At 42.5% G+C, this 22,948-nt stretch overlaps 1 protein-coding gene across 1 annotated transcript in view; it reads left to right on the top strand.

The window, feature by feature from the left end:
* Positions 1-1,223: 1,223 nt before the first annotated feature.
* Positions 1,224-22,948, top strand: part of NAF1 (nuclear assembly factor 1 ribonucleoprotein) — a 44,886-nt gene continuing 23,161 nt past the window's right edge. Inside the window, exons 1-3 of the mRNA XM_055144547.1 lie at positions 1,224-1,733; positions 6,723-6,891; positions 21,434-21,527. Coding sequence (XP_055000522.1) covers positions 1,426-1,733; positions 6,723-6,891; positions 21,434-21,527 — 571 coding nt within the window. The 5' untranslated portion in view covers positions 1,224-1,425. The remainder of the gene's footprint in view (positions 1,734-6,722; positions 6,892-21,433; positions 21,528-22,948) is intronic.

The raw sequence follows: 22,948 nt of genomic DNA on the forward strand, positions 1-22,948 counted from the left end.
ACTTGTTCCAGGTCACAGCTACAATAATAGGGAAATGCTAGGCCTGAGATTTGAAAATGGTCTACTTAATTGGGAACACTGAGCTCTGATTAATTAAAGATTAATGTGCTTAAATTCCTGCGTATCTTTGGGGAATCCATGATGTAGTCACCAGTCTCAATTTCCAAGTACTGCTGAACTTGCATCTTCTACTCCACACTTCATTATTTTTCAAGTCATTACCGGTTTCATTACATATATATTTTACATATAACATTACTATTTCACTATCATCCCATTGGTCATCGATTTGCTCAAGCGGGCACCAGTAACATCTCCATTCGTCCTAGCCCTGAGATTTTAGCAGCCTCTTTACTCGTTCTTCCCAGCAGTGCCTCATTGGAGGCTCTTTCAGGGTAAGAGGAATGAGACCATCATTATTACTGTATTTGGCATATCGAATACGCCATGGAGAGCTTGCCAGACTTTGATGATATATAACAGATATATATATCTGTTATGTATATAACATATATATAACATATATATGTTATATGTAACATATATGTTATATATATATATTTAAGTTCCGCTTAGAGATTTAAAACTCCTTAACACGAGAGATGCATTATTCTTATCTTAAGATATTTATTACTGTGCAGGCCATACAATAAAACTTGAGTAAACAATTTATAAAGTTCTTGCCACTGTCTTTGGCATGTATGGCTGCTTAATAAACGGCCAGTCATTATTATTTATTATTACCCAGGGCTGACTCATCAAACCTAGTTACAGCAGAAAACCTGACCATTCTGATCTCTACTTCAATCCACCAAACTTTTTGCTTGTCTCAACCCTACGTTCTTGACTCAGAGTAACGGTTTCCCAAGCTAAGTTATTACATGTTGGGCTCATCCCGCCGTTCTTTGATAGCATTGTCAATTCCAGTATGGGCATCATAACGTCAATAAATAGCAATGTCCTGTCTGCCCTTAATGCTCTTTATTCCAAGCGTGTTAGAAATAAGAAACGAAAAAGTCAGTTCTAGTGATTGGTTTTAAACGAATGGTCAACGTGTTAAGTTTCTAAGAAGTGTCTGATAAAGCTTTTCTGGCTTAAGTTTCTGATGCACAAAGTCTCGTGCAACCAGGGAGAGAAGAACCGTTTGGGGCAGACTCTGAAAAACGCGCTGAAACGGTCCTGCCCAGACAGAGCGGGGCCGGGTACTCCCGGCCCCGGCGGGTTGGCCCCGCCCCCACGGCGCGCTGACGTCACGCCGCGCTCGACGCTCTCCCGGAAGCGCCGCCGAGTAAACGGCGGGGGCGTGTCCGCAGGTGTGTCCGCGTGGAGGGGCCCCAGGAACGCGCCGCCCGCGGCCGTGCCCGTCCCGCGCTGGCGTCTGCCCGGTGATCCGCGCCAGACGTTTCCGGCCTTCGGCGTGACCCCATGGAAGTCGGGGAGGCCGCCGCGGCTCCGCCGGACCCGCCGCGATGCAACGGCCTGGGCTCGGGGGCTGACCCGGGTCCGGCGGCGGCGTCCCCGGACCCGGTTCCCCACCCGGAGCCCCCGCCGCCGCTGCAGGCCGCCGGGGAGGCCCCGGGCCCCGGGCAGGCCCCGGGCACGCAGCTCGCGCCCCTCACCGGTGTCCCCGGCGACACCTGCGTCATCCACCCCGGCGCCCCGCGGCTGGCACGCCCCGAGGCGCCCCTGGACACCTCGGACTCCGACTCGGACTCGGACTCGGACTCGGACAGGTCGGGTGCGCACCGGGCCGGGAACTGGGGGGCCGGGGCCCGCGGGGATGCGCGCGTGGGCCGGGAGAAGTCGGGGCGCACGTGGAGCCGCGGGGCTGGCACCGCCCCTTCCTCGCTCCCGGCCAATCGCGCGGGGGGATCGGAGTTGGGTCATCGGCGCGCGTGTGCACCCCTAAGCCGGGACGCGCGGCTCTGAGTCCCGGGCAGCCCGTGCAGTGGGACTCCGGGAAACCCGAGGGTTTCAGCTTATCCCGGTGTAACTGCTCCGTTTGCTCTCGGCCTTTGTGGTTATATATTGAGTTTTTTTCAGTTTGGTGTCAGATCTGACTTGTCGTGAAGTCGAGCTGGTGTGTGGTCTTGTATTTTAAGCAGATGGAGTGTCAAGCGACTTTGTTTGTTTGTTTGTTTGTTTTCAGATGTCTGTAAATTTACCCCTGACGTTTTTGTTAACTCCTAAAGCCCTGGTGCGCACCAAAGAATACATACATACATACCTCGAGCCAGGTGTTTTATTTATTACTGCATGCTCTGCAGAGAATCTAAAAGTTTTACCTTCGAAACGCAGGGGCTGCTTTTGAATCTGAAGTCCCTGGTGGGAGGAGCGTGGCGTCTGTGGCTTATGCTGGCCCTCCGTCCTAGTGGGAGGGATCCGAGATTACATAAACACAAAAGTAAGTTGAGTTGGTGAAAATGATCTCTAAGGGACAGGTGACGTGCTGACCAAGTCGTGGCACAGCCCAGAGACGCTTTTGAAGGAGTTTAAGCTGGGATCAGGGGACGCCCAGAAGTAACATTCGAAGAAGCCTTTTGCCTTTGAAGAGAAGGACTTGGACAGAGTTCAAGAGTGGAAACAAGAAAACCAGTGGCACGGGGCTACTTAGAAACAACTGGAATGTGTAGCGCTTCATATGTAACAGTAGTTGTCTGGATTTCTGTCACCTAGGTCTGGAATGCAACAAGCTTGCAGTCAGATGCTAAGTGAAGGGCTCTTGCTAAGTGGTGCGGCTTCCTGGGAGGCGGGGAGTCCCTGGGCCCGGGTGGGGGCTGGGGCCTCCTAGGAGTGCTGCAGTTGAACCAATTTCCTCAGCCAGCCAGTAGATGCCAGCTGAGCCAGTAGGATAATGAGTATAATTAGAGTTCAGATGACAGTTCTGGCCTGGAGACATAAACTTTAAAAAAAAAACAATTTAATTATCCTTTCTTCTTCTTTTTTTATTTTTATTTTTTAACAATAGTCCCAGTATATTTTGTCTTTGCAGTACAGCTGCACCTGGCCCGCCATCAGGATGGCAAGATGGAGATTTAAACTGGAGCTAATAGGTTCAGGATAAAACTGTTTTAGATACTTGTGAACAAGTAGAGCTGATAATGACTGCATGTGTACTCATCTTCCAAGTTAAATTAAAAATTTATTAGCGAATCACTGTGATGTACAGTTACAAATTTATGAACTTCTGTGTTTGCATTTCACTCATACAGTGATCCTTTACCCATCCCTCCACCAGTGCCCATTCTCCTCCACCAATGATCCCAACATCCCTCCCACCACCCCCACCCCATCCCCCACCACCCCACCCTGCCTCTGTGGCAGGGCATTCCCTTTTGTTCTCTCTCCTTTTGGGTGTTGTAGTTTGCACTAGAGGTATTGAGTGGCCTTCGTGTTCGGTCTATAGTCTACACATTCGGGTTGGAAGTAGAGTGTAGACCAAGTTTAATTTTTAATGTCTCGCTAATCTTGTTTTATCATAACTTTTTGGCGGGGTGGGGGCGGGGCGCAGGGGATCTTGCACAAACCCAGCTGCCCAGCTCTTCCTCCTGGCTCTGCACTTGGGTATCTTTTCTGATGGGTCTGGGGAACCATAGGGGGTGCTAGGAATTGCATTCCACCAGGCCCACCTGCTGTGCTATTTACTACAGCCCCAATATTGTTTTATTAACCTGAGAATTGAAATGCAAGTCTCAGCATTCCCCCTTATCAGTAAATTCTTCACCGTCCATGTCCATTTCTAATAAAATGAAGCACCTTTTGGCCTGGGTGGGGGCGTTTGGAAAAATTCAGTTTTATTTAGATTATATCACCGTGTGTCATTTGTGTAATATGATTGATTTACATGCACCGTCCAATGTTTACATTAGGTTTATCATTATACTTGATAAATGTATAATGATACATTTATCATTATACATTTGAAATGATAGGAAGAAAGAGGAAGAAAGAGGAAGAAAAAAAAGTTTGCTGTATGGTGAGAACTCTTGGAGTCTGCCTTTCAGTAACTTTCCTGCCCATGGGGCAGTCGGTAAGCTCTGGCAGTCCTGTGTGTTACACGCCTACTGCTCTTCCAGCCAGAAGCGTCCCGGTGTACCACCGTCTTCTAGCCAGGGCCCCTAGCTCTGCTCTGGGGCAGGCCGGAGTGCTGGGATGGAACTCTGGCTCCACAATGCAGATCGTGCCCCCCAGCCCTTTCAGGTGGCTCCCAGGCCCTCGTGATTTCATTCCTTTTATTTATTATTTAATCTGTTTCCAAAGTGGAGTTGTTGGAGTTCAAAAACAACAGTTTTGTTTTTTAATGTTCTGGGTCACTTCCAGACTGGCCACTATCCCACTTTTTGGTTTCAGAAAAGGTAGCGGAGAGTTTCCTTCCCACCACATCCGGTGCCAGCTTTTGTCTTTTTAATAGTGGCTCTTTTAAATGCTGAACGGTGGTAGCTCATTTGGATTTTAATTTCCTCTTTTGGTCTTTGGGTCCTTTGCCTGTTGCTAATTGGATTAGTTGATGAGATTTGTTTGTATTTTACAGTTGAACTGTAGGAGTCCTAAATATATTTAATATCAATCCCTTATCAGAGATACTGCTTGCAGGTATTTTTTTCCCTTCCATTTTCTAGGTTGTTTTTTTCCCCTTTAATAATTTGACCGGAGGGGCTGGAGCGATAGCTCAGCGGGTAGGGCATTTGCCTTGCATGCGGCCAAACCCGGATTCTAATCCCAGCATCCCATATGGTCCCCTGAGCACCGCCAGGGGTAATTCCTGAGTGAAGAGCCAGGAGTAACCCCTGTGCATCGCCAGGTGTGACCCAAAAACCAAAAAAAAAAAAAAAAATTAGACCGGAAGCTTTTTTATGTAGCCACCATGTTAATACCAAGCACGGTAAAATTATACCAGACTTTCTCTCTCTCTCTCTCTCTCTCTCTCTCTTCTCTCTCTTCTCTCTCTCTCTCTCTCTCTCTCTCTCTCTCTCTCTCTGCCCCCCCCTTTCTCTCTCTAAAAAATTGCCACATCCACTGGCAGTGCTTTGGGTACTCCTGGCAGTGATCGGGGGTGGGGCTACCATATGGTACCAGGAATAGAAAATGGGCTCAGCCTAGTTTTCTCTAGTCCCCTAATTTCTCTACCTAGTGTCTTAATATTTTAATATTTGTCACTGTCACTGTCATCCCATTGCTCATTGATTTGTTCGAGCAGGCACCAGTAACGTCTCCATTGTGAGACTTATTGTTACTATTTTTGGCTTATCCAATACGCATGGGTAGCTTGCCAGGCTCTCCGAGACGGGCAGAGGAATCAAACTTGGGTCGGCTGCGTGAAAGGTGAACGCCCAACCGCTGTGCTATCGCTCCAGCCATTTTTAATATTTAGTATTTAACAATTTCTAGTATGTCTTTAGTTCCCTAATTTCTCTGCTTCTCTCCTCTCCCTATTTCTTTCTTTCTGCCCCTCACCCCTCCACCCTTTTTGGGACCAAACCACTCTGTGACAGGGCTTACTCTTGGCTCTGTGCTCACAGATCACTCCTGGTGGGGCTGGGAGGACCCTATGTGCTGCCGGGGCTCAAACCCTCAACTCAAGTGCCCTGTCAGCTGTCCTATCTCTCTGACCCTAAGTCCCCTAATTTCCTAAATTCACTTAATTCCCCTTGTATATTCATATTTTTGTCATTGTTTCAGGGTGGTTTTAAGCCTTTTGAAATCAAACTAGATTCAGACAATGCATCCAGATACTTCTTTTTAATCACTCTTAAATTAAGGTTATATTTAAATCAGTACAGACAGAAGTTGTTACTGTAGAAGACAGAAAATTAAAGGTTTTTGAGGAAGTGCATGGGAAACCTTGTCAAATGCTGGGTAGATGGTAACAGGTGTCCCCTAGACTTGAAGCTGTGGTGATGGAGGATTTTGAGAAATGAATGGACAGATAAGCACTAAGGGACTTGCCAGAATGCAGAAATGGTCTGCATCATTGGTGGCTTCCAGGAGTTTGCAAGTTGTCTAAAGACCAAAGCTCTTTATTGGCAATGAAATGATTCGGTTGCCAATTACTAATCAGAGTTGCCCTGTCTTGAACTTTGTTTCGTCAGTGATTTTTTTTTTCATTGTATGGTTATTTAGGATGGATGTGTGATAAATAAAACTGTTGTAGTAAGACTTTGGGTTGTGGGGCCGGGGTGATAGTACATCGGGTAGTGCTTGAACACGGCCAACTTGGGTTTGATCCCTGGCATCCCATGTACTTCCCCCAGAACCGCCAGGAGTGATTCTTGAATGCAGAGCTAGGAGTAACCCCTGATCATTTTGGGTGTGACCCAAAAAGCCCCCCCCAAAAAAAAAGAAAAAAAGAAAAGAAAAGAAATTCTCCACAGTAAATAGATTTAAAAAAAAAAAAAGACTTTGGCTTTTAGCAGGGTTTCTGAAATGTTATCAGTAGGTGAAAGGCTACCGCAGGCCCTTGAATGCTATTTCTTTTAATGCTGGCAAAAAGAGAAACTTCTTACTGTTATAGGATATAAAGATTTCATTCATATCGAGGACCTCTCTCTCCCTTATGTCTCCTCTTAAAGTTTTCAGAAGCCTACAAAGTTGTCAGCTTCCAGTCTTAACTTGCGATTCATACAAACAGCAGGAAGAGTATAAAAGATATTTGCCATTTGAAGACTCTTATCTTCGTGCCGTTTGAATAATACTTGACTAACTTTTCCCCTTTTCCCCTACAGTGAAACAGATTCAGATAGCTCAAGCTCCTCCTCTTCCTCATCGTCTTCATCATCTTCCTCCTCCCACATGTCACTTCCTCTAGTGTTGTCAGATGGAGAGGATGACTTACAAGTTGAGAAGGAAAATAAGACTTTTCCTCTAAAGACAAAAGATGAGTTGCTTCTTAACGTAAGTACCTAGATGCGCTGACTTAGATCTCATGTTCTGAAGTGTATGATGGGTGCTAGCATTTATCTCTTGTTTATATCCCATACATTTGGAAACTATTGCCAGCTATGTTTTGTTTTAGATAGTGCCCATTCCAGCTCGTACTTGGTGGTCATCCAGGGCCAGGGTTGGAATTTAGCACTTTGCCACCTGCGAAGCCTTGGCAGAAAATATAACAACAAGAGAAGCTTATTGTAGGATACTGTACATGTGTATATATTGGCAAGCGATAGGTTGAGTTTTTGCGAAGTTAACTCTTTGCTCGTAATCTTGTCAGCTAGACTGATATCTCATGACCTAATTTCAGACTGTGGCCTTTGTTGCCACATATTGTCCCCCATCCCCATATGGACTTCAGTTACTAAATATTTCCCCCTTTGAGTTAACCATCACTGGTTGCAGTTTACACTTAAATCAGTGAAATAATTTTTTCTTATTTTTTTTTTTGTTTTTGGGTCTCACCCGGCGATGCACAGGGGTTACTCCTGGCTCTGCACTCAGGAATTACTCCTGGTGGTGCTCACGGGACTGTATGAGATGCTGGGAATCGAACCTGGGTCGGCTGCATGCAAGGCAAATGCCCTACCCAATCTGCTGTTGTTCCAACCCCAAATCAGTGAAATAACTTAATGTAAGATAAACTAAATTAAGAGTGTGGTAGCATACCACTTGTTACCACTCTTCTTATTCTTTTCATACAATAAGACATTTTCTGTCTCATTTATGTTTCAGGAATTGAAAATCTGGATTTATATCCAGCTCCATTAGTGATTCGTATTCTCTTACTTAAGGCCTGAATAGCCCTCGGTGGTCTATTTATATGTAATTACTCTCCCACCTTGTCATGGTCTACTAATGTGTTGAGAGGCTTGTTTTTCTTTTCTACCTACTTTGATCTCCTTTCTCCTTCAGGTCTTTTTTAGGATATAAAAATCAACATGGACCTCATGATGCTTTTGGTATATGTTTATCTCTAAGACCTGGGATTCTTTCTTTAGGAGCCTCTGTTATATTCAATGCCATTTATTTAATAGGTTGAAAAACAGCTGTTAAGTGAATCTATGTTATTTATCCAGAATATGCATGGGGCTCATATTTTCCTTAGAATTAGAAATGACCTGTGGCCATAAAGAGTGATACCATCTTAAGGACTGAGTTGTGAATCGGATCTAACTAGTAGAATGTTTGTAGATAGTCTGTTCTCAACCAGCAGTAATAGATCATTGCACAGTGAGTGATTGAACTGACATCTTTGATGAACTCTTTATTGTTTGCGTTTTTATTGGGGGAGTCCCCGTACCCCTCCAAGCTGGTGGGATAGCATTAGGGTCTGAAGGTACGGTGCTGCTCAGGTCCTAGAGTGCCAGAGATTCATTTCCTCTCTTACACACACACACACACACACACACACACACACACACACACACACACACAGAGGACCCCCCATCCCCCACGGTGCTCAGTGTTTCCAGGGCTGCACCCCATGACCACATGGTGCTAATGTTGATGCACCTTAACCCTGTACTATCTGCAGTCCCGCGACCCCTCTGTTTTTTCCTCTTTAAATAGTTTCTTTTGTCCTCTTTCCCTTCCTCTGCTGTTGTCTCACACGTGTGCCTGCTTGCCGGGCCTTGCGCGCCTTGATACTTGGTATTTCTCGGGGATTGCTGCAGTGCTCACATTGGCGCCCTCCTAGGTGCAGGGCTTGCACATCTACAGTTAAAGTTCATATGCTTCTACTCCGGGGCTGAGACTCCTGCAGTGCTCTGCAGACTACCCTGTTGTGTTGATGGGGGCAGATGGAGAGGGGAGACGGTGTGGTCCCAAACTGCAGCCAACCCCACCTGTGCCCAGTAAACGTGGACAGCACTGCAGGTTGGACGTGAAACTTTCCGCTTGCAAAGCAGGTGTGAACGCTGTCCCCTGGCATACGGTGTCATATTTAATTTAATTTGATTTAATTAGACCCAGGAGGTGCACAGGAGGCCCAGAGCCCCTCCTAAAGGGAGTTGGCCAACCAGCTGTGTGGTTCAGTGCTGGGGTCCCTGCAGTGACGCCAGGGCTCCCCACCCCACCCCCCATGATGCTCAAGGCCATGTGGTACTGTTTGCTGACCCCACGCAGATGTCCTAGGCTGCATTTGAAGTTTGAATGATTGACCAGCTATTCATTTTGCTTTGTCTTTGTGCACTTTTCGGAAGTCAGCTTAAAAAATTCCTAGTCCCCTAGACTGTTCTGCTACTAGTGGTAGAAGAGTGAGTCTCCAGTCTGCCCTTGGAGCTGCATCTGTGCAGCTCCAAGTTTAGCAGAATTCCTCCTGGACTTCCGTTCGGAGGTTTAAGGGAAGAAAACACTTGGCCTTGTCTCTCAGACACGTATGGCCACAAGTTCTCAGTATTTTTAGGTCTCCGCCTCTTGTTTTTGTTCATGAGCAGGTGTTTGTCCATGGGGCAGGCAGTTGGCCACTGATTCTGCTGGGTTAAAAACACAGGAGGGATTTGTTGTATTGCCCGAGGCTTGGCACACAACCCTGCATAAAACGTTGAGAGGCTTGTGGAATGGGTATCTGAATGGGGAAGTTGAATTGCTTGGATCTGCAACACTTAGTCATGCCTCTCTGTGTGGGAGGGTATGTAGGAAAATAAGCACTTGAGAGAGAGAATCAGGGTGGACGCCTGTAAGAGCCACTGAACGGGGAGTGTGAATGTGCGTGTATTCCGAGGCGCCTGGGGAGGTGGGGGCAGCCACAAGCACGGGGCTCTGTGGCAGGAAAAGGAGACTCGTGTCCGTTTTAGAAGGAGCTGCTGTTCACTTGGTAATAATAGTTACTCTGGAGGGAAAACGGAGAATACTTGGTAGGAGTTTCCATGGAGGACTTACGTTCGACTCTTGTGGCTGTGAGGAACAGACTTGAATGACTGCAAGGGAAGGGGAATTTGCTGGAATCGCCTTGGGTTGGAAAGCTCCTAGGAACAAAGGCAGCTGCTAGCTGTTCCTGGTGGTGGCGTTGCTATAGTTTAAAGCTTTCTTGGGTATTCTCGTAGTTCTCTGAAGTCAGCTACTAGTCTGAGAAGTCTGCTGGTTCACAGCAGTTATAAAGGGTTAAATTACTTCCGAGTGTCAATTGTTTTGTTTTTGTTTTGCTTCCACTATGTAACCCTATTTCAATGTGTTTTTTTTTTCCTTTTTTTCTCCCTTTTTTGGGTATCACCCGATGATGTTCTGGGGTGTCTCCTGGCTCTTTGCTCAGGAATAACTCCTGATGAGCTCAGGGGACCCTATGGGATTTTGGGGATCAAACCCGGGTTGGGTCTGTGCAAGTCAAACTTCCTACTAGTTGTATTATCACTCTGGTCCCTCACCTCTTTTTAAAAATTTTGTTCTCTTTTGTTTTTTGCACCATGTGCTGGGTACTTGGGGTTGGTTGTTCCCACTGAGGGAAACTTGTGCTGGGGATTGAACTCAGGACTCCAGTATGCAGAACTTGCTCTCACCCTTTGAGCTATCTGGTCCCCTAGATTCTTTTCATTTTCAGTTTTTATGTGGATTTCTGTGTCCTTGGACCTGGTTCGTATAGATCTATCTTCAGCTTAGCTCTGAACTGGCTAATTGTGATGCATTTCTTTAGTTTTGGAACACTGCTGCTACTTAGCTTAATATTATTCATTTTTGGAGAGTGGCAATTAATGTATTCTTCTTGGGAGGTGTCCCTTTCTCATTAGTACTAATATGGTGCCATATATGGTGTTATATATGTTGTTTAGGTCATACATGTGATTTGAACTTTTAGGAAGCATTGTCGTATAATGAGTTTGCAGTATGTGATTGATTAGCTTAATTTTCTAAGGAAATTTTGAAAAAAAATTGAAATCTTCCAGGTTGTCTTTGCTAAAAGGTATAACTTTAAATGAGCCAAAAAGTTGATAGCAACTTCTTGATTGATTGATTGATTGATTGATTGATTGATTGAGCCCAAGGGACCGAGGGGACGCTTCTAGCACAGGCCCGGAATGTGCGAGCAGTGGGCCCGTCCGGGCGCTGGGCGTGCCCTGCCAGAGCAATTTCTGAATGTATATCATACTCCTTGATAAACTATCTCATTAAAAACATTTTTCTATTGTCCTTCCGACATGCTGAGTGTCATTTTAGTTTGTCAAATAGAAGTGTTGCCTCTCCAGGTTAAACTTTTTAAATCTTATCCCTTGTTAGAAAGTTTCAGAGCCTGGTGACACAAGTATTAACTAGTAGTTTGTTACCTACCAGCTCTGGTTGTGTTTGGAGGGTAGGTGGGCCTCATCCTGCTGTGCTTAGTCCTGGCAGTGCCGTAGCCAGATGGGGCACCATATGCTGGCGCCTGGGATCGAACCTGGGTCAGCTGCATGCAAGGCAAGTGCCTTTTCCCTGGCCTAGCTCACCAGCCTTGTTTCTTGGGGTGACAGGAGTTGGTTATAACTTGACTTTTTTTTTTTTTAAGGTGAGGAATTTTTCTTTTTAAGTGGAAAAAAGAGGGATTAGTCAACCATGGAGGCATTGAAAAGGAAAGTGTTAGTTGGCTCTATTCATAATGTCACAATTATGTAATGTGTGACATTAAATTTAACCAAGTGGAATTATCCTTTTAAGCATAAACCTCCTTTAATGCTAAGAAGATTTATATATAACCTACACAGTAAATGTTGTAATGCAGTGGGCATATTATAACTTGAGAATGGTATTAAAACTGGATTTATTTACTGGTTTTCCTGAATTGGAAAATCAAGTTCTTGAAAATTTTTCTCATCAGTTTATTTTCTGAACTCTTAAATAAGATGTAATTTAAAAAATTTAGAATTATAAAGCCATTCACAATGATACTAAAATACTTAATTTCTCTTTTGAGAACCTGAAAGGTTTTTATATATATTAGAAAATGATGGTAATGTTAATGGGGATAAAAAGTTGATAATATTGCAGTTGGAATAATAACGTATATATTTGCATATAATAAAGCTTGATGAAGAAAGTAAAAATATTGGGGATGGAAGCTCTGGATTCAATCTGGTGCTATATGGTCCCCAGGTGTGAGAAAATAATTGGGGGGAGGGGTGGGTCACACACGGTGGTGCTCGGGGCTCCTGGCTCTGAGCTTAGGGATGACTCTGGCAGCACTCAGGGGTCCATATTTGGTGCCGGAGATTGAACCCCGGTCAGCTCTGTGCAGGCGAGCTCCTTGCCAGCAGTGCTTTCTCCGAGGCCACCAAAATAAACCTTTTACGTAATTGTTGATACATTTTTCTTCATAATTTGGAGACTGCCTATGTTCCAGAACTCGTGCATTTTGTACTTAGTCTGAGTATCTTAATATTCTCTCTGATTCTGACAGAGCAAACGTATTACCTTGACACAATATGGAGACCTAATTCATTATCTTTTCAAATACGTTTTACCAGCTCTATGGGGGGAAGTAATCCAGTCATGGCTTTCAGTACTCCAGAGATTGGATCTGACTTTCCAACTCTATCAACCTTTTTTGAGTGAAGGCTCACTAATAGCATCAGGTAATTGGCTAATAATTCATTGGATAATCTGAGGAATGTAGTTAATTTCACTCTACTTACCCTTTCAAATTCTCTTCTTCCCTAAATTTGTTCCAAAAATGATTAGTTTCCATTTGGAATATTCGATTCTTTCGATTCTTTCCTTCCCATCTTCTGCTGGGCTTCGTTCTATATTTCTTATTGAAATATAGAAATATAGAACCTTATTGAAAATCCAATTTAAATTTCTTTTGGTAATTCTTACTCAGAGAATCATCAACTTATTTATTTATTTATTTTTAAGTTTTGCTAGTAAGCATTCAAGAGCTCAAGAACCCAGTGTTATTATAAATCACCAATGCCGTCTTTCCAGAGGACTTTTTTTTTTTGCTTTTTGGGTCACACCCAGTGATGCACAGGGGTTACCCCTGGTTCTGCACTCAGGAATTACCCCTGGTGCTCAGCAATATGAGATGCTAGGATTCGAACCCAATTTGGCCAAGTGCAGGGCAAACGCCCTACCCGCTGTAGTATCCAGCCCCACCAGAGGGCCATTTTTGACTTGGTTCCTCAAGGTTTTATGCTAAAACCTTAGATACCTGTTTTTGGCTGTTATGTCTAATTTAATTTTTAATAGGGTCGTTTTCTTTTTTCTTTAGTTTTAATGCTATTTATTTGAATGCTTTGTCTGAGCAACCTTGTAGGCCTATACGGGTATCAGAGAATCAGTTTGCGGCTGAGGAGATAGTACAGGGAAAAGATAGACGCTTGTGTTACTTGCAGCCAGCCAGAGATTGTTCCCCAGCACCACATAGAGCCTCCCAGCATTGCCAGGAGTAATCTCTGCACATAGCCTGATTATTACTAACGTAAGTAAGTTAATTAAATGGGAAGTTAATTAAAATAAACTAGTTTGTAACAGACAGGCAAGAACTCCTTTTTTCAGGACTGGAGCTAAAATATGCTAGTAGGGCACTTGCCTTGCATGTGGCCCACCTGGGTTCAGTCCCCAACATCGCATTCGGTTCCCTCAGCACCACCAGGAGTCATTTCCGAGTATCTCCAGGTATGGCCCAGAAAAACAGACTAGGATCTTACATTTCTTCATTGCCATCAGTTTGAATGTTTGGTCTAATAGAGTGAAGGTAATCTTCAAGTTTTGCGTATGATTTATTCTGTTCAGCTATAGGAACTTAAATGTACTAAAAATTACGTGGTTCACACAAAAATTTGTGAAAACCATTTGGAACTTTAGCCAGTTTTTTATAGACAAAAAAATTATGGATAACCCAGAAAGTAACTTATCTTAGGTATTATTATAAATGGGGAAGAGAAGATTTTTAAACAGTTGGCAGCTCTATTCTTTAGATTGTAGCTAAAGATTTTTTTCTAAAGAATGTAGCCATTTCATTTTTGTTATGTTTAAGTCTGGTCCATGTTCATTGCTTGTGGAGATGTGTTTATCTCCACAAGAATGGAATTTGATCTTCTGAACTGCCAGGTAATTTGGCTTCAAGTGGTATATTTTGTCATGGGGAAGGTATCTGATATATGTTTTTCAGAAATTGTATTGGGTCAGAGAGACAATACAGCAGGTACCGGGCTTGTCTTGCACGTGGCAGACCCAGGTGTGGTGCCAGGCACTGCGTATGGTCCCTTAAGCCCTGCCAGATGTGGTACCTGAGCACAGAACTAGGAATAAACTCTGATCACTACGGGTGTGGCCTAAAGGCTGGGGGAAAAAAGAAACATAGTTTTTTTTATCATATTGCCTCTTAAAGTCTGTGACTTGTAGTTGTACACTGTCAGAGATGCCTGAATTTCTCTTGTCAAGAAATCGAATCTCATTAATTTATTTGCCAAATACTGTGATATCTTGGCAATTTTATATCTGTGTGATTTTTATATCTGGTGGATTAAATATTTTTTTCTTTTCAGATTTGCCTATTCTTTGCCAGTACATACAGAAGTGTTAAATAATTGTATCCAGAAAAACCAAAGCTGTAAATATTATTAGTTTTATTAAGATGATTGTATAAGGATTTATCCCTAGATTGCAGGTGTTGTACATCCAAAGGAGGTTTTTAGTTTCATTTTTAGGAAAATAAAGCTAAAAACTTTAATTTTGGGGAAATAACAGTTATGAAAATAGAGCTTAGTCACATAGCTCCCTTTTATAATGGAGTATACTTAAAATTATATTTTTATTTACATCCAAAATAGAATGACCCTATCATGATCTGGGTCTATTCCCTAATGGAGGGCTCTTTGGCCGTTTGTGAAATGTAAAGCAGTTCTGAAGATTAGCTCTTCCTGCAGTGATGAAAATGTTCTTGTATTCATGCTTTCTTAATGCTATGAAGCATTTGGAATATGACTAATGTGACTAAGGACTGCACTTTCAATTTAATTGATTTATTAATTTTTGGTTTTGGTTTTCGAACCAATGGGCAGTGCTCAAATAAATGCTCTCTGCTCTGAGCTTAGGGACCACTCCTGGCATTACGTGGAGATTGTATGTGGTGCCAGGAATTACACCTGGGTCTGTTGCGTGCCAGACAAATAGTGTACTTGCTGTACTATCTCTCTGGCCCCTTAATTTAGTTATATTTTAAATAGCCAAATATATTGTGTCTGATTATTGGATAATAGAATGAAGGTGTTTTTTCCATCTCCTCTTTCATCTTTCTGTAGGTATATAAGGTAAGCCAGGCTCATACTTGATCATCTTTCTAATTTACAGCCTTCCTGTACTTTTATTTTCATCACACTTGGGTTTTGCTTTACTGTATTATGACAAAGGTCTTTCTAGTCCAGTTTTACCTCACAATCTCATCTGCTATAGTTCATCATTGTGTCTTGTGCTTCTGATTATTCACATTCTAATGCAATGTCCAAGTAATAGTATCCTCAGCTTGCTTTCTGCATCCCCCCCTTCATTTTTGCAGTGTATGTATGTGTCCCTGTTACCCCTCTACTCCCCCACATCTTTTCCTTGCTCATGGAAAAGTAAAATGATTGATTTTTATGTCCTTAAAAGAGATTATGAAACTGAGGAGCTTTATTCATTGTTTTCCCACGAGGCAGCTGCTGTGTTATCAGGAGCGGAGGTTAATCTAATAATTATAATAATGTTTGCTGCTGCCGACCTGACCTATCTCTGTATCAGTACTAAGCTGTAAAGCTTGCTTGGAAACCTGCCTTTAGAAAAGCAATAGTACCTATAATTTTAAGGTTTTGCTGAGTTGTTTTTTTTAATTCTTTGAAGAGTCTCTTGAATTTTTGGAATTACATTTTCATTTTTTTGCAGGGACAGTTTGGGCCACACTTGATGATGGTTCCCAGGGGTGGGGCATGCAGTGCCAGGCTTGAATCAAAGGCTTCTGCACGCAGAGCTTGTACTCAGCCCTTTGAGCAAGCTCTCTAGCCTCGGGAACTTTATTTTTATTATCTGGCTTTTGCTTTCATGGAAGAAGACTGACCCCCTTTGAAGTTTTTGTTTAACTTAAATGAATGAGATAGGTCCATTTGTTTAATAAGTATATATATCAAACAGTTGTCACTGTTCTGGGTACTGTGGCCGTGAGCAAGAACAGTACATCCACATTATTGTCTGTGTAGGGGCACAATAAATAAATATTTGTTCGATAATAAAGTGTTTAGAAGAAAGAAAAGTAGCGGCATAATTTGATGTAGAGTGATTACTCTTGGCGGTAGTACAGTCCAGTACTTTCGATTCAGTAATTAAGGAAGGGAAAATGACATTTACCATCCAAACATCAAGACGGGATCTCATTTTCTCCTTTCTGCCATGTCCAATCAAAGTACATTTCAATTTTGAGTACATTAGTTTGTGTTAAAATTTGCCTTCCAAATTAGTTGTTGAAAAGATGGATTATTCAGCGTATTGGGATAACTGGCTGATAATTGGAATAAAAAGGAATCAAAGTGCTGCCTTTCTACACAAGAATAACATTTCAAATAGGCTAAATAGGTGAATATTTAAAATGAAACTTGGGAAGTTAAGAAGTACATCTGCAAACTGTAGAGATGATTTTGGAGCCAAAAAGAAAAGCTCAATGTATTTGACTGTAAAAACTCAACTGTCAGTTTATTAAACAACTTAAATGTCACCATTTCAAACAAAAAAAAAAGGTCATGCTGGGACATTACATTATCTGAGAAAGTATAAATGTTCCTAAAAAAACAAAAGTTCACATAAATTTAAGGAAAAAAGTGCAAAATATACAAACAATTCTTAAACACATATGGATAGCCAGGAAATGTGCAGGAATATCGTCTTCCTTGTTAATGAAGACATTCAAATTCAGACATACCTTTTTTTCCCCTTTCTTTTGGGGGCCCCACACAACGGTGCTCAGGACTTATCCCTATCTCTGTGCTCAGGGATCAGCCTGGCTCAGGGGACCAAATATGGTACCAGGAATTGAATCTCGGTCAACCTTGTCTACCTACCCACTCTACTATCTATCCAGCCCCTCAGACACTTTAAAATCATCAGATTGGAAAAGATTTTAAAGTTTTCACTGATGGCAAGGATATTTTATACATGACAGAATGTGAATTGTTGTAACTATTTTGAAAAAAATAATTAGCACTCTCTGTCACAATTAAAAATGTTTATACCTGGGGCGGGGGTGATTGTACAGTAAGTAGGGGGTTTGCCTTGCATGCAGCCAACCTGGATTTGATCCATGGCATCCCTTATTATTTCCTGAGCCCACCAAGAGTAGTTCCCAAGCACAGAGTTGAGAGTAACCCTTGAGCACCACTGGGTGTGGCTGAAAACTAAAAAGTAAATAAATAAATGCTCATGCCTTTATTCTCTAGTAGTTACATTTGAGTTTTTCTTAGAACTTGGGGATATGGAAAACAGTGTTCATTGTATCCTGTGTATTGGTAACATTGTAGAAAGTACATAGAAATGCTACTGGTATACTGAATCACAATGGATAATAGATTTTTAAATTATATACATTTTGGTGTAGAAGATGAATAAAATACGGAAAATAATTGCACTACAGAGTAGGTATTTTATGTGAAATGAAAAATTTGGCATAGTACATACATAGCAAATATTTTTGGGAGATTATTAACAAGAGCTACTAATAACAGCTTGAATGGAATTGTGAAGCTGAGAGGAATAGAATAAGGAGGTTTTTGCTATTATGCTTTGTATGCAATACTGATTGATCTCTTTTCCTTCGGAAAAAAGGAACATGTGTTACTTTCATACTTAAAAAATAGTTTATATTTGTAGCAAAACATAATTGATGGCCTATATTTCTCTTAATGCAGTGAGCCTTTTAGATTTTGTGGTTCAGTGGCATTTATTTGAGAATTCGGATTTTGTGTCTGTATATACTAAGAGTAAACAGCATGAGGTTTTTTTCATCAGAGGTTTTCGTCAGAGATTTTCATAAAAAGAAAGCCCACTTGGTTCAGAAGTCTTTATAAGAAGGAAAAAAATCTTAGAAGCGATTTTTGTTGTTGTTGTTGTTTTGTTTTAGGTTTTGGCCCACACCTTGTGCTTAGGGGTTACTCCTGGCTCTGTATTCAAGAGTTTTTCCTGATGGGCTCGGGGACCATATAGTACCAGAGATTGGACCCACGTCAGCTGCGTGCAAACCCTTACCTGCTGTACTTACCGCTTTGGCCCTTAGAAATGATTTCGTTCGTGGAGACTTTCTTATTCTTTTCTGCCTCCACATTTTTTACTTTATTTATGAGTGGGATTTATTCACAGTCTAAAAATAAAGTTTTTCCTCTAGATCTTACCAGAATTTAATTAGGGGAACAGAAAAAATGCCACTTGCCACCAAAGTCAGTTTGAAGACTATCTCAAAATTGTCCTCTAAGATACTCATGACTGTTTCAAAATACTAAGCCCTGTCTGTCTTTATTATTGGGTGAGATTTCTGTAGCTAAGAGCTTGAGATTTTTTAAATGAGATTCTGTGATTTACAATATCCTTAATGGTTATTTCTCATGCATACAATTCCAGTACCACACCCATCACCTGTGTCTTCACCTCACTCCCTCAAGGGACCCAATTCCCTTCCCAATGGATCCTTCTTCAGTTTTGTTGCTTTGTTAAGTTCCGTATATGATAGAGGCAATTTTGTTTCCAAAAAAATTCCATTCTTTCAGACTAATTTCACTCAGCATGATATCCTCTAGTTCCATCTGTGTTGCTGCAAGTTATATGATTTTGTTCTCAGAGCTGCCTAGTATTCTGCTGTGTATATATACATGACAACTACTTGATCCTTTCCTCTCTATGTTGGGCATTTGGATTGTTTTCCAGGGCTGGACTCTTGTGCTAAGATCAGTAAGGATAGGTGTGCATATATTCCTTCAAATTAATGTTTTGTGTTTGGGCGGTAGATCCTAAGAAGTGGTATTGTGCGCTCACATGGTACTTATGTCTTTTGAGTGCACGTCTATATATAAAGTTATGGACTTAAACATTACTATACCTCGTTCTTCACCAGTTTGTTCTAACAACTCTATCCTGATTCACATCTGGACCACTTTGAAACCATGGTCTAAGACAAGACCTTCCATTTAAAGTGATGAACTGTAGTGATTGTCCTTTCCTCAAAGTACTCAGAAAAATTCTGACATAAAGGAAAAGCATTTCCTCCACTACGACTCAGGCTAACTCTTGAGAGGTAAATCTTCTGCATTGAGTTGGTTGAAATTGTTAGTAGTATTCTTCATAAATTACTGATGAAAATTAGTATATCCTGGGAACAAGTTACACTTTTCAAGCAAGAGAATTTTTGCCCACGACATTCTCATTTGCAATATTATATTATTGAGGTTTTTCAGTATTTTCCAAAACCTCTTCCAATTCTTCTTCACTGATTCCTATAACACACCATTAGTAGGATCTTTGCACTCAGAAACCTTCATAAGTCAAACTTCCTCCTAGAGTTAATTGGGATCTTTTGCAAAAGACAATTGCTGAAGTTTTGTTTGATGTAAAGCCTCATTCCGGTCATCTTCTTAGGGCTTTCTTCACGGTGCTGGGGTCCTGGGGACATTCCCTCGCAGTGGGGTGACTGATGATTCAGGCCTGGTGATGTGGAGCTGCCTGGGCACTGGGTGGGGTGGGGATCCGGGGGGAGGTGGCTGCGCCTATATTTGTGTGTGTGTGTGTGTGTGTGTGTGTGTGTGTGTTGGGGGGGAGGTCGGGAGAGGCATGAGGATTGGACTCTGGGAACCTGCACACCACTCCGCCCCTTAGAGCTATCTTCCTGGCCCCAAGAAATTTAGTTTAGCCTAGAGAGGAAAGATACCAGGTAACGCCTTTATAGCTTTTCTGGACAGAGCCAATGAACTCTTTTCAGGAATTTTCTCATTTTTCCTGAAGAGAAATTTTTTTTTCCAGACATTTTGCCAGATACCTCTTTTTCAACACACTCCCAGACGAGTTCTGCTTCTCCGTTCAGTTACCTGATCACAATCATTTAATTAATAAAATCCAGACTGCTCAATCCTCTTCTTTTTTTTTAAATTTTTTTTATTGAATCACCAAGTGGAGGGTTACATAGTTCTCAGGATTATGTCAGTTATACAATACTCAAACACCCTTCCCTTCACCAGTGCCCATCTTCCATCACCAACCCCCCCAGTATATCTGCCGCCCCCTCCCACCTCCCCAGTCCCCACCCTTGTACGTGATAAGTTTCACTTCGTTTACGCTTTATCTCGATTACATTCCATGTTTCAACACACAACTCACTACCGTTGCTGGGGTTTCCCCCCAAACAGAAAAAGACAGTCCTATTGCCAAGGAGGCATTTGATAGTTCTCCATTGCTAAGAATATAGAGATATTAAGTCCCGCTGTTTGTTACATAACTTTTCTTTTTCCCCCTTGCCCCGCGCCACCGAGTTCACGCCTGTTTAGTAATGGCCACGCTGTCTGACAAAGGGAAAAAAACTGAAGAGGATGGTTATTTCCCGTCATCAACCGGCGTGGGGCTCTGGCTTAATTGATAGACTAGTAGAGTGTCTGCTAGCAGTTTCTGGAATCAAAGGTCTTGCGCTGGTATTGGCTCCAGCTCGAGATTCCACCAGCGTCCCGCTGTTCCATGTACATAATTTTTCCCCTTATATCCCATTCCCACGCCACCAGGTCTGTTTGCTTAATGGACATCACAATATGTTTGACACCACGCCGCGTTTCTTCCTGAGAAAGAAGGATATTTCTTCTCAGCCGGCGTGGGGATATGGCTTAGTTCAGTCTAGAGAGATGGCTACCACTTTGATTGCCTTCAATATTTCAGCAAAATACTTACTATTCTTGTTAGGATCTCCCACAAAAGTCCGACCCATTAAGAAGGAACCATTACATATTGCTGATACTAAGATGACATTAGCCCGCGGCCGCGCGGTTTTGGGTTTCTGTATAAAGTCCAGGGAAAGTACAACCAGAAATAACATCACTATAAGCCTTTACCCTTTTATGGTACTCATAAGATGGAGAAACCTAGAGAGAGGTTCGGCTTCTCCATTTTGCACTCAGAAAGCCGTGGACCCTGCGCTGTGCTCGGGAGGAAGGGATTGAGAGAGAGAGGTTAAAAGAATATGAGAATTCCCGGTTTCCACTCTCACAGCCCGCCGTGGGGTCTCTGATCCCGTGCCGGAATTAGTTAAGTGGGCTGCTTGGAGTCCAAGGGCGCGCTTTTGGGTTCTTCCATCCTGCTCGATCCACAGCACGGCCCAAAGGCTCAATCCTCTTCTGTGGGCAAGTGATTAGTAGATTTGTTTCTCTTCATATGAAATGTCTCTGGAAGCTGTGATATGAAGTTTCCTTCTACCTTGCATTCCTTAAGTGTAGAGTGTGTCTTGTTCAAATATGGTTAGAAAAATCTAGAGAATGGTACCTAACTGTTCAGTTCATTTGAGATTAAGTCATTGAAGCTAGAGGAAGAATAATCCTATTGTATGTTTCAGGAGCTACCTTCTGTTGAAGAACTCACTATTATACTGCCTGAAGACATTGAATTACAGCCTCTTGGGACAGTTTCAAGTATTATTGAACAATTAGGTATGTAAATAATAAAAATTAGCTTTTATATGCAAACATGCTTTGATAATCTGATCAGATTTAGTAAGACTAGTACATTTTCTGTGATGTAATTTAGTCCATAGTAAACATGACTTACAGAACTTTGAACATATAAATATAGTTACTTATTTAATCAATCAAATATATTGGGTCAATAAAAATGTAAAGCGTTTTAACTGAATGTTTTCCAGAATCTTCTTTATTTGGTATCTTCATTTTCTTTTACTGTTAAAATTACTATTTAGTGAAATTAATAAACTATTACAAATTGATAAACTGATTCAAATTGGGCGGAGTGGCAGGTCAGCAGACTGAGGGCCTGGGTTGGCTCGTGGCACCAAATGTTTCTCTGAGCACTGCTCAGTGTGCCTCAATAAAAGAAAAAAAATAACCCCAACTGTATTGTTTTATAGTTCTGTGGGCCTCACTGGGCTAAAATTGTGTTACATCAGGCCCATATTTTTAAAAAATCATTTTTATTGAGGTCAGGGGATTTACAGTACTATTAGTCATCCATTCATGGTCTCTCAGGCCTGCATCTGGCCGTCACCAGACTGTCTCCTGTCCAAGCTCCTCTGTAAACAGTTACTCCCCTGTTTCCTGTCCCCCTCGCCTGTCATTCTCCCTTCCCCCTCCCTCCCCTCCACGCCCCCATTTCTTCCCTTCCTTCCTCTTCCCCCTTCCCCTTCCACTTTTCTGTTTTCCTCTCCTTTCCCTTCCCCCCTTTTCCCTCCTCTTCCTCTTCCCCTTTCCCTTTCCCCCTCTTGCTCTTCTTCCCAGTCCCCTTTCACTAACTCCCCTTTCCCCGGTTCTTTTTCCCCTCCCCTCCCCTCCCCTTCACCTTTTCCCTTCCCCTTTTTCAATATTGTCCCTTCTCCATCCTTTTGCTTTCCCTCTTCCCTTCTCTCTCCCCACCCCTCTCCCCTCCCCTTCCCATCTCTCTTCTCCCCTTCCCCTCCCCTTCTCCCTTCCTTTGCCCTTCTCCTTGTCCTTCCCCTTTCTTTTCCCCTTCCCCTCCCCTTCTCCTTTTCCCTTCCCCCCTCCCCCCACCCCTTTCAGGTTCTCATTCCCAGTCCTTCCATCTTCAGCTGAGAAAGTGAAAGTAGCCCCTCTCCGGTTCTTTTGGTTCTTTTTTCTGTCACCACATCTCTTTCTGATGGCAGCTCTAAGGTCCTCTGCTTTTCTTAGGTTAGACCTGTTTCTGTACGTTAATGCACGATATTCTTCTTAATTCAAGATCCTTAGTCACATTTGCTCAGCATTTTTCTTTGTAATGTTCATAGGGTCAGGGATTAGGATGTAAACATTCTCTTTGGAGGGTGGTAAGGAGTGTTTTCTCTGCCTGACATCTTTGTTTTTCATTTATAAGCATGAAGTAGAAATTTGTATAATTTTAATTA

The sequence above is a fragment of the Sorex araneus genome, chromosome 7 (assembly GCF_027595985.1).
Source record: "Sorex araneus isolate mSorAra2 chromosome 7, mSorAra2.pri, whole genome shotgun sequence".
Taxonomy (NCBI): domain Eukaryota; kingdom Metazoa; phylum Chordata; class Mammalia; order Eulipotyphla; family Soricidae; genus Sorex; species Sorex araneus.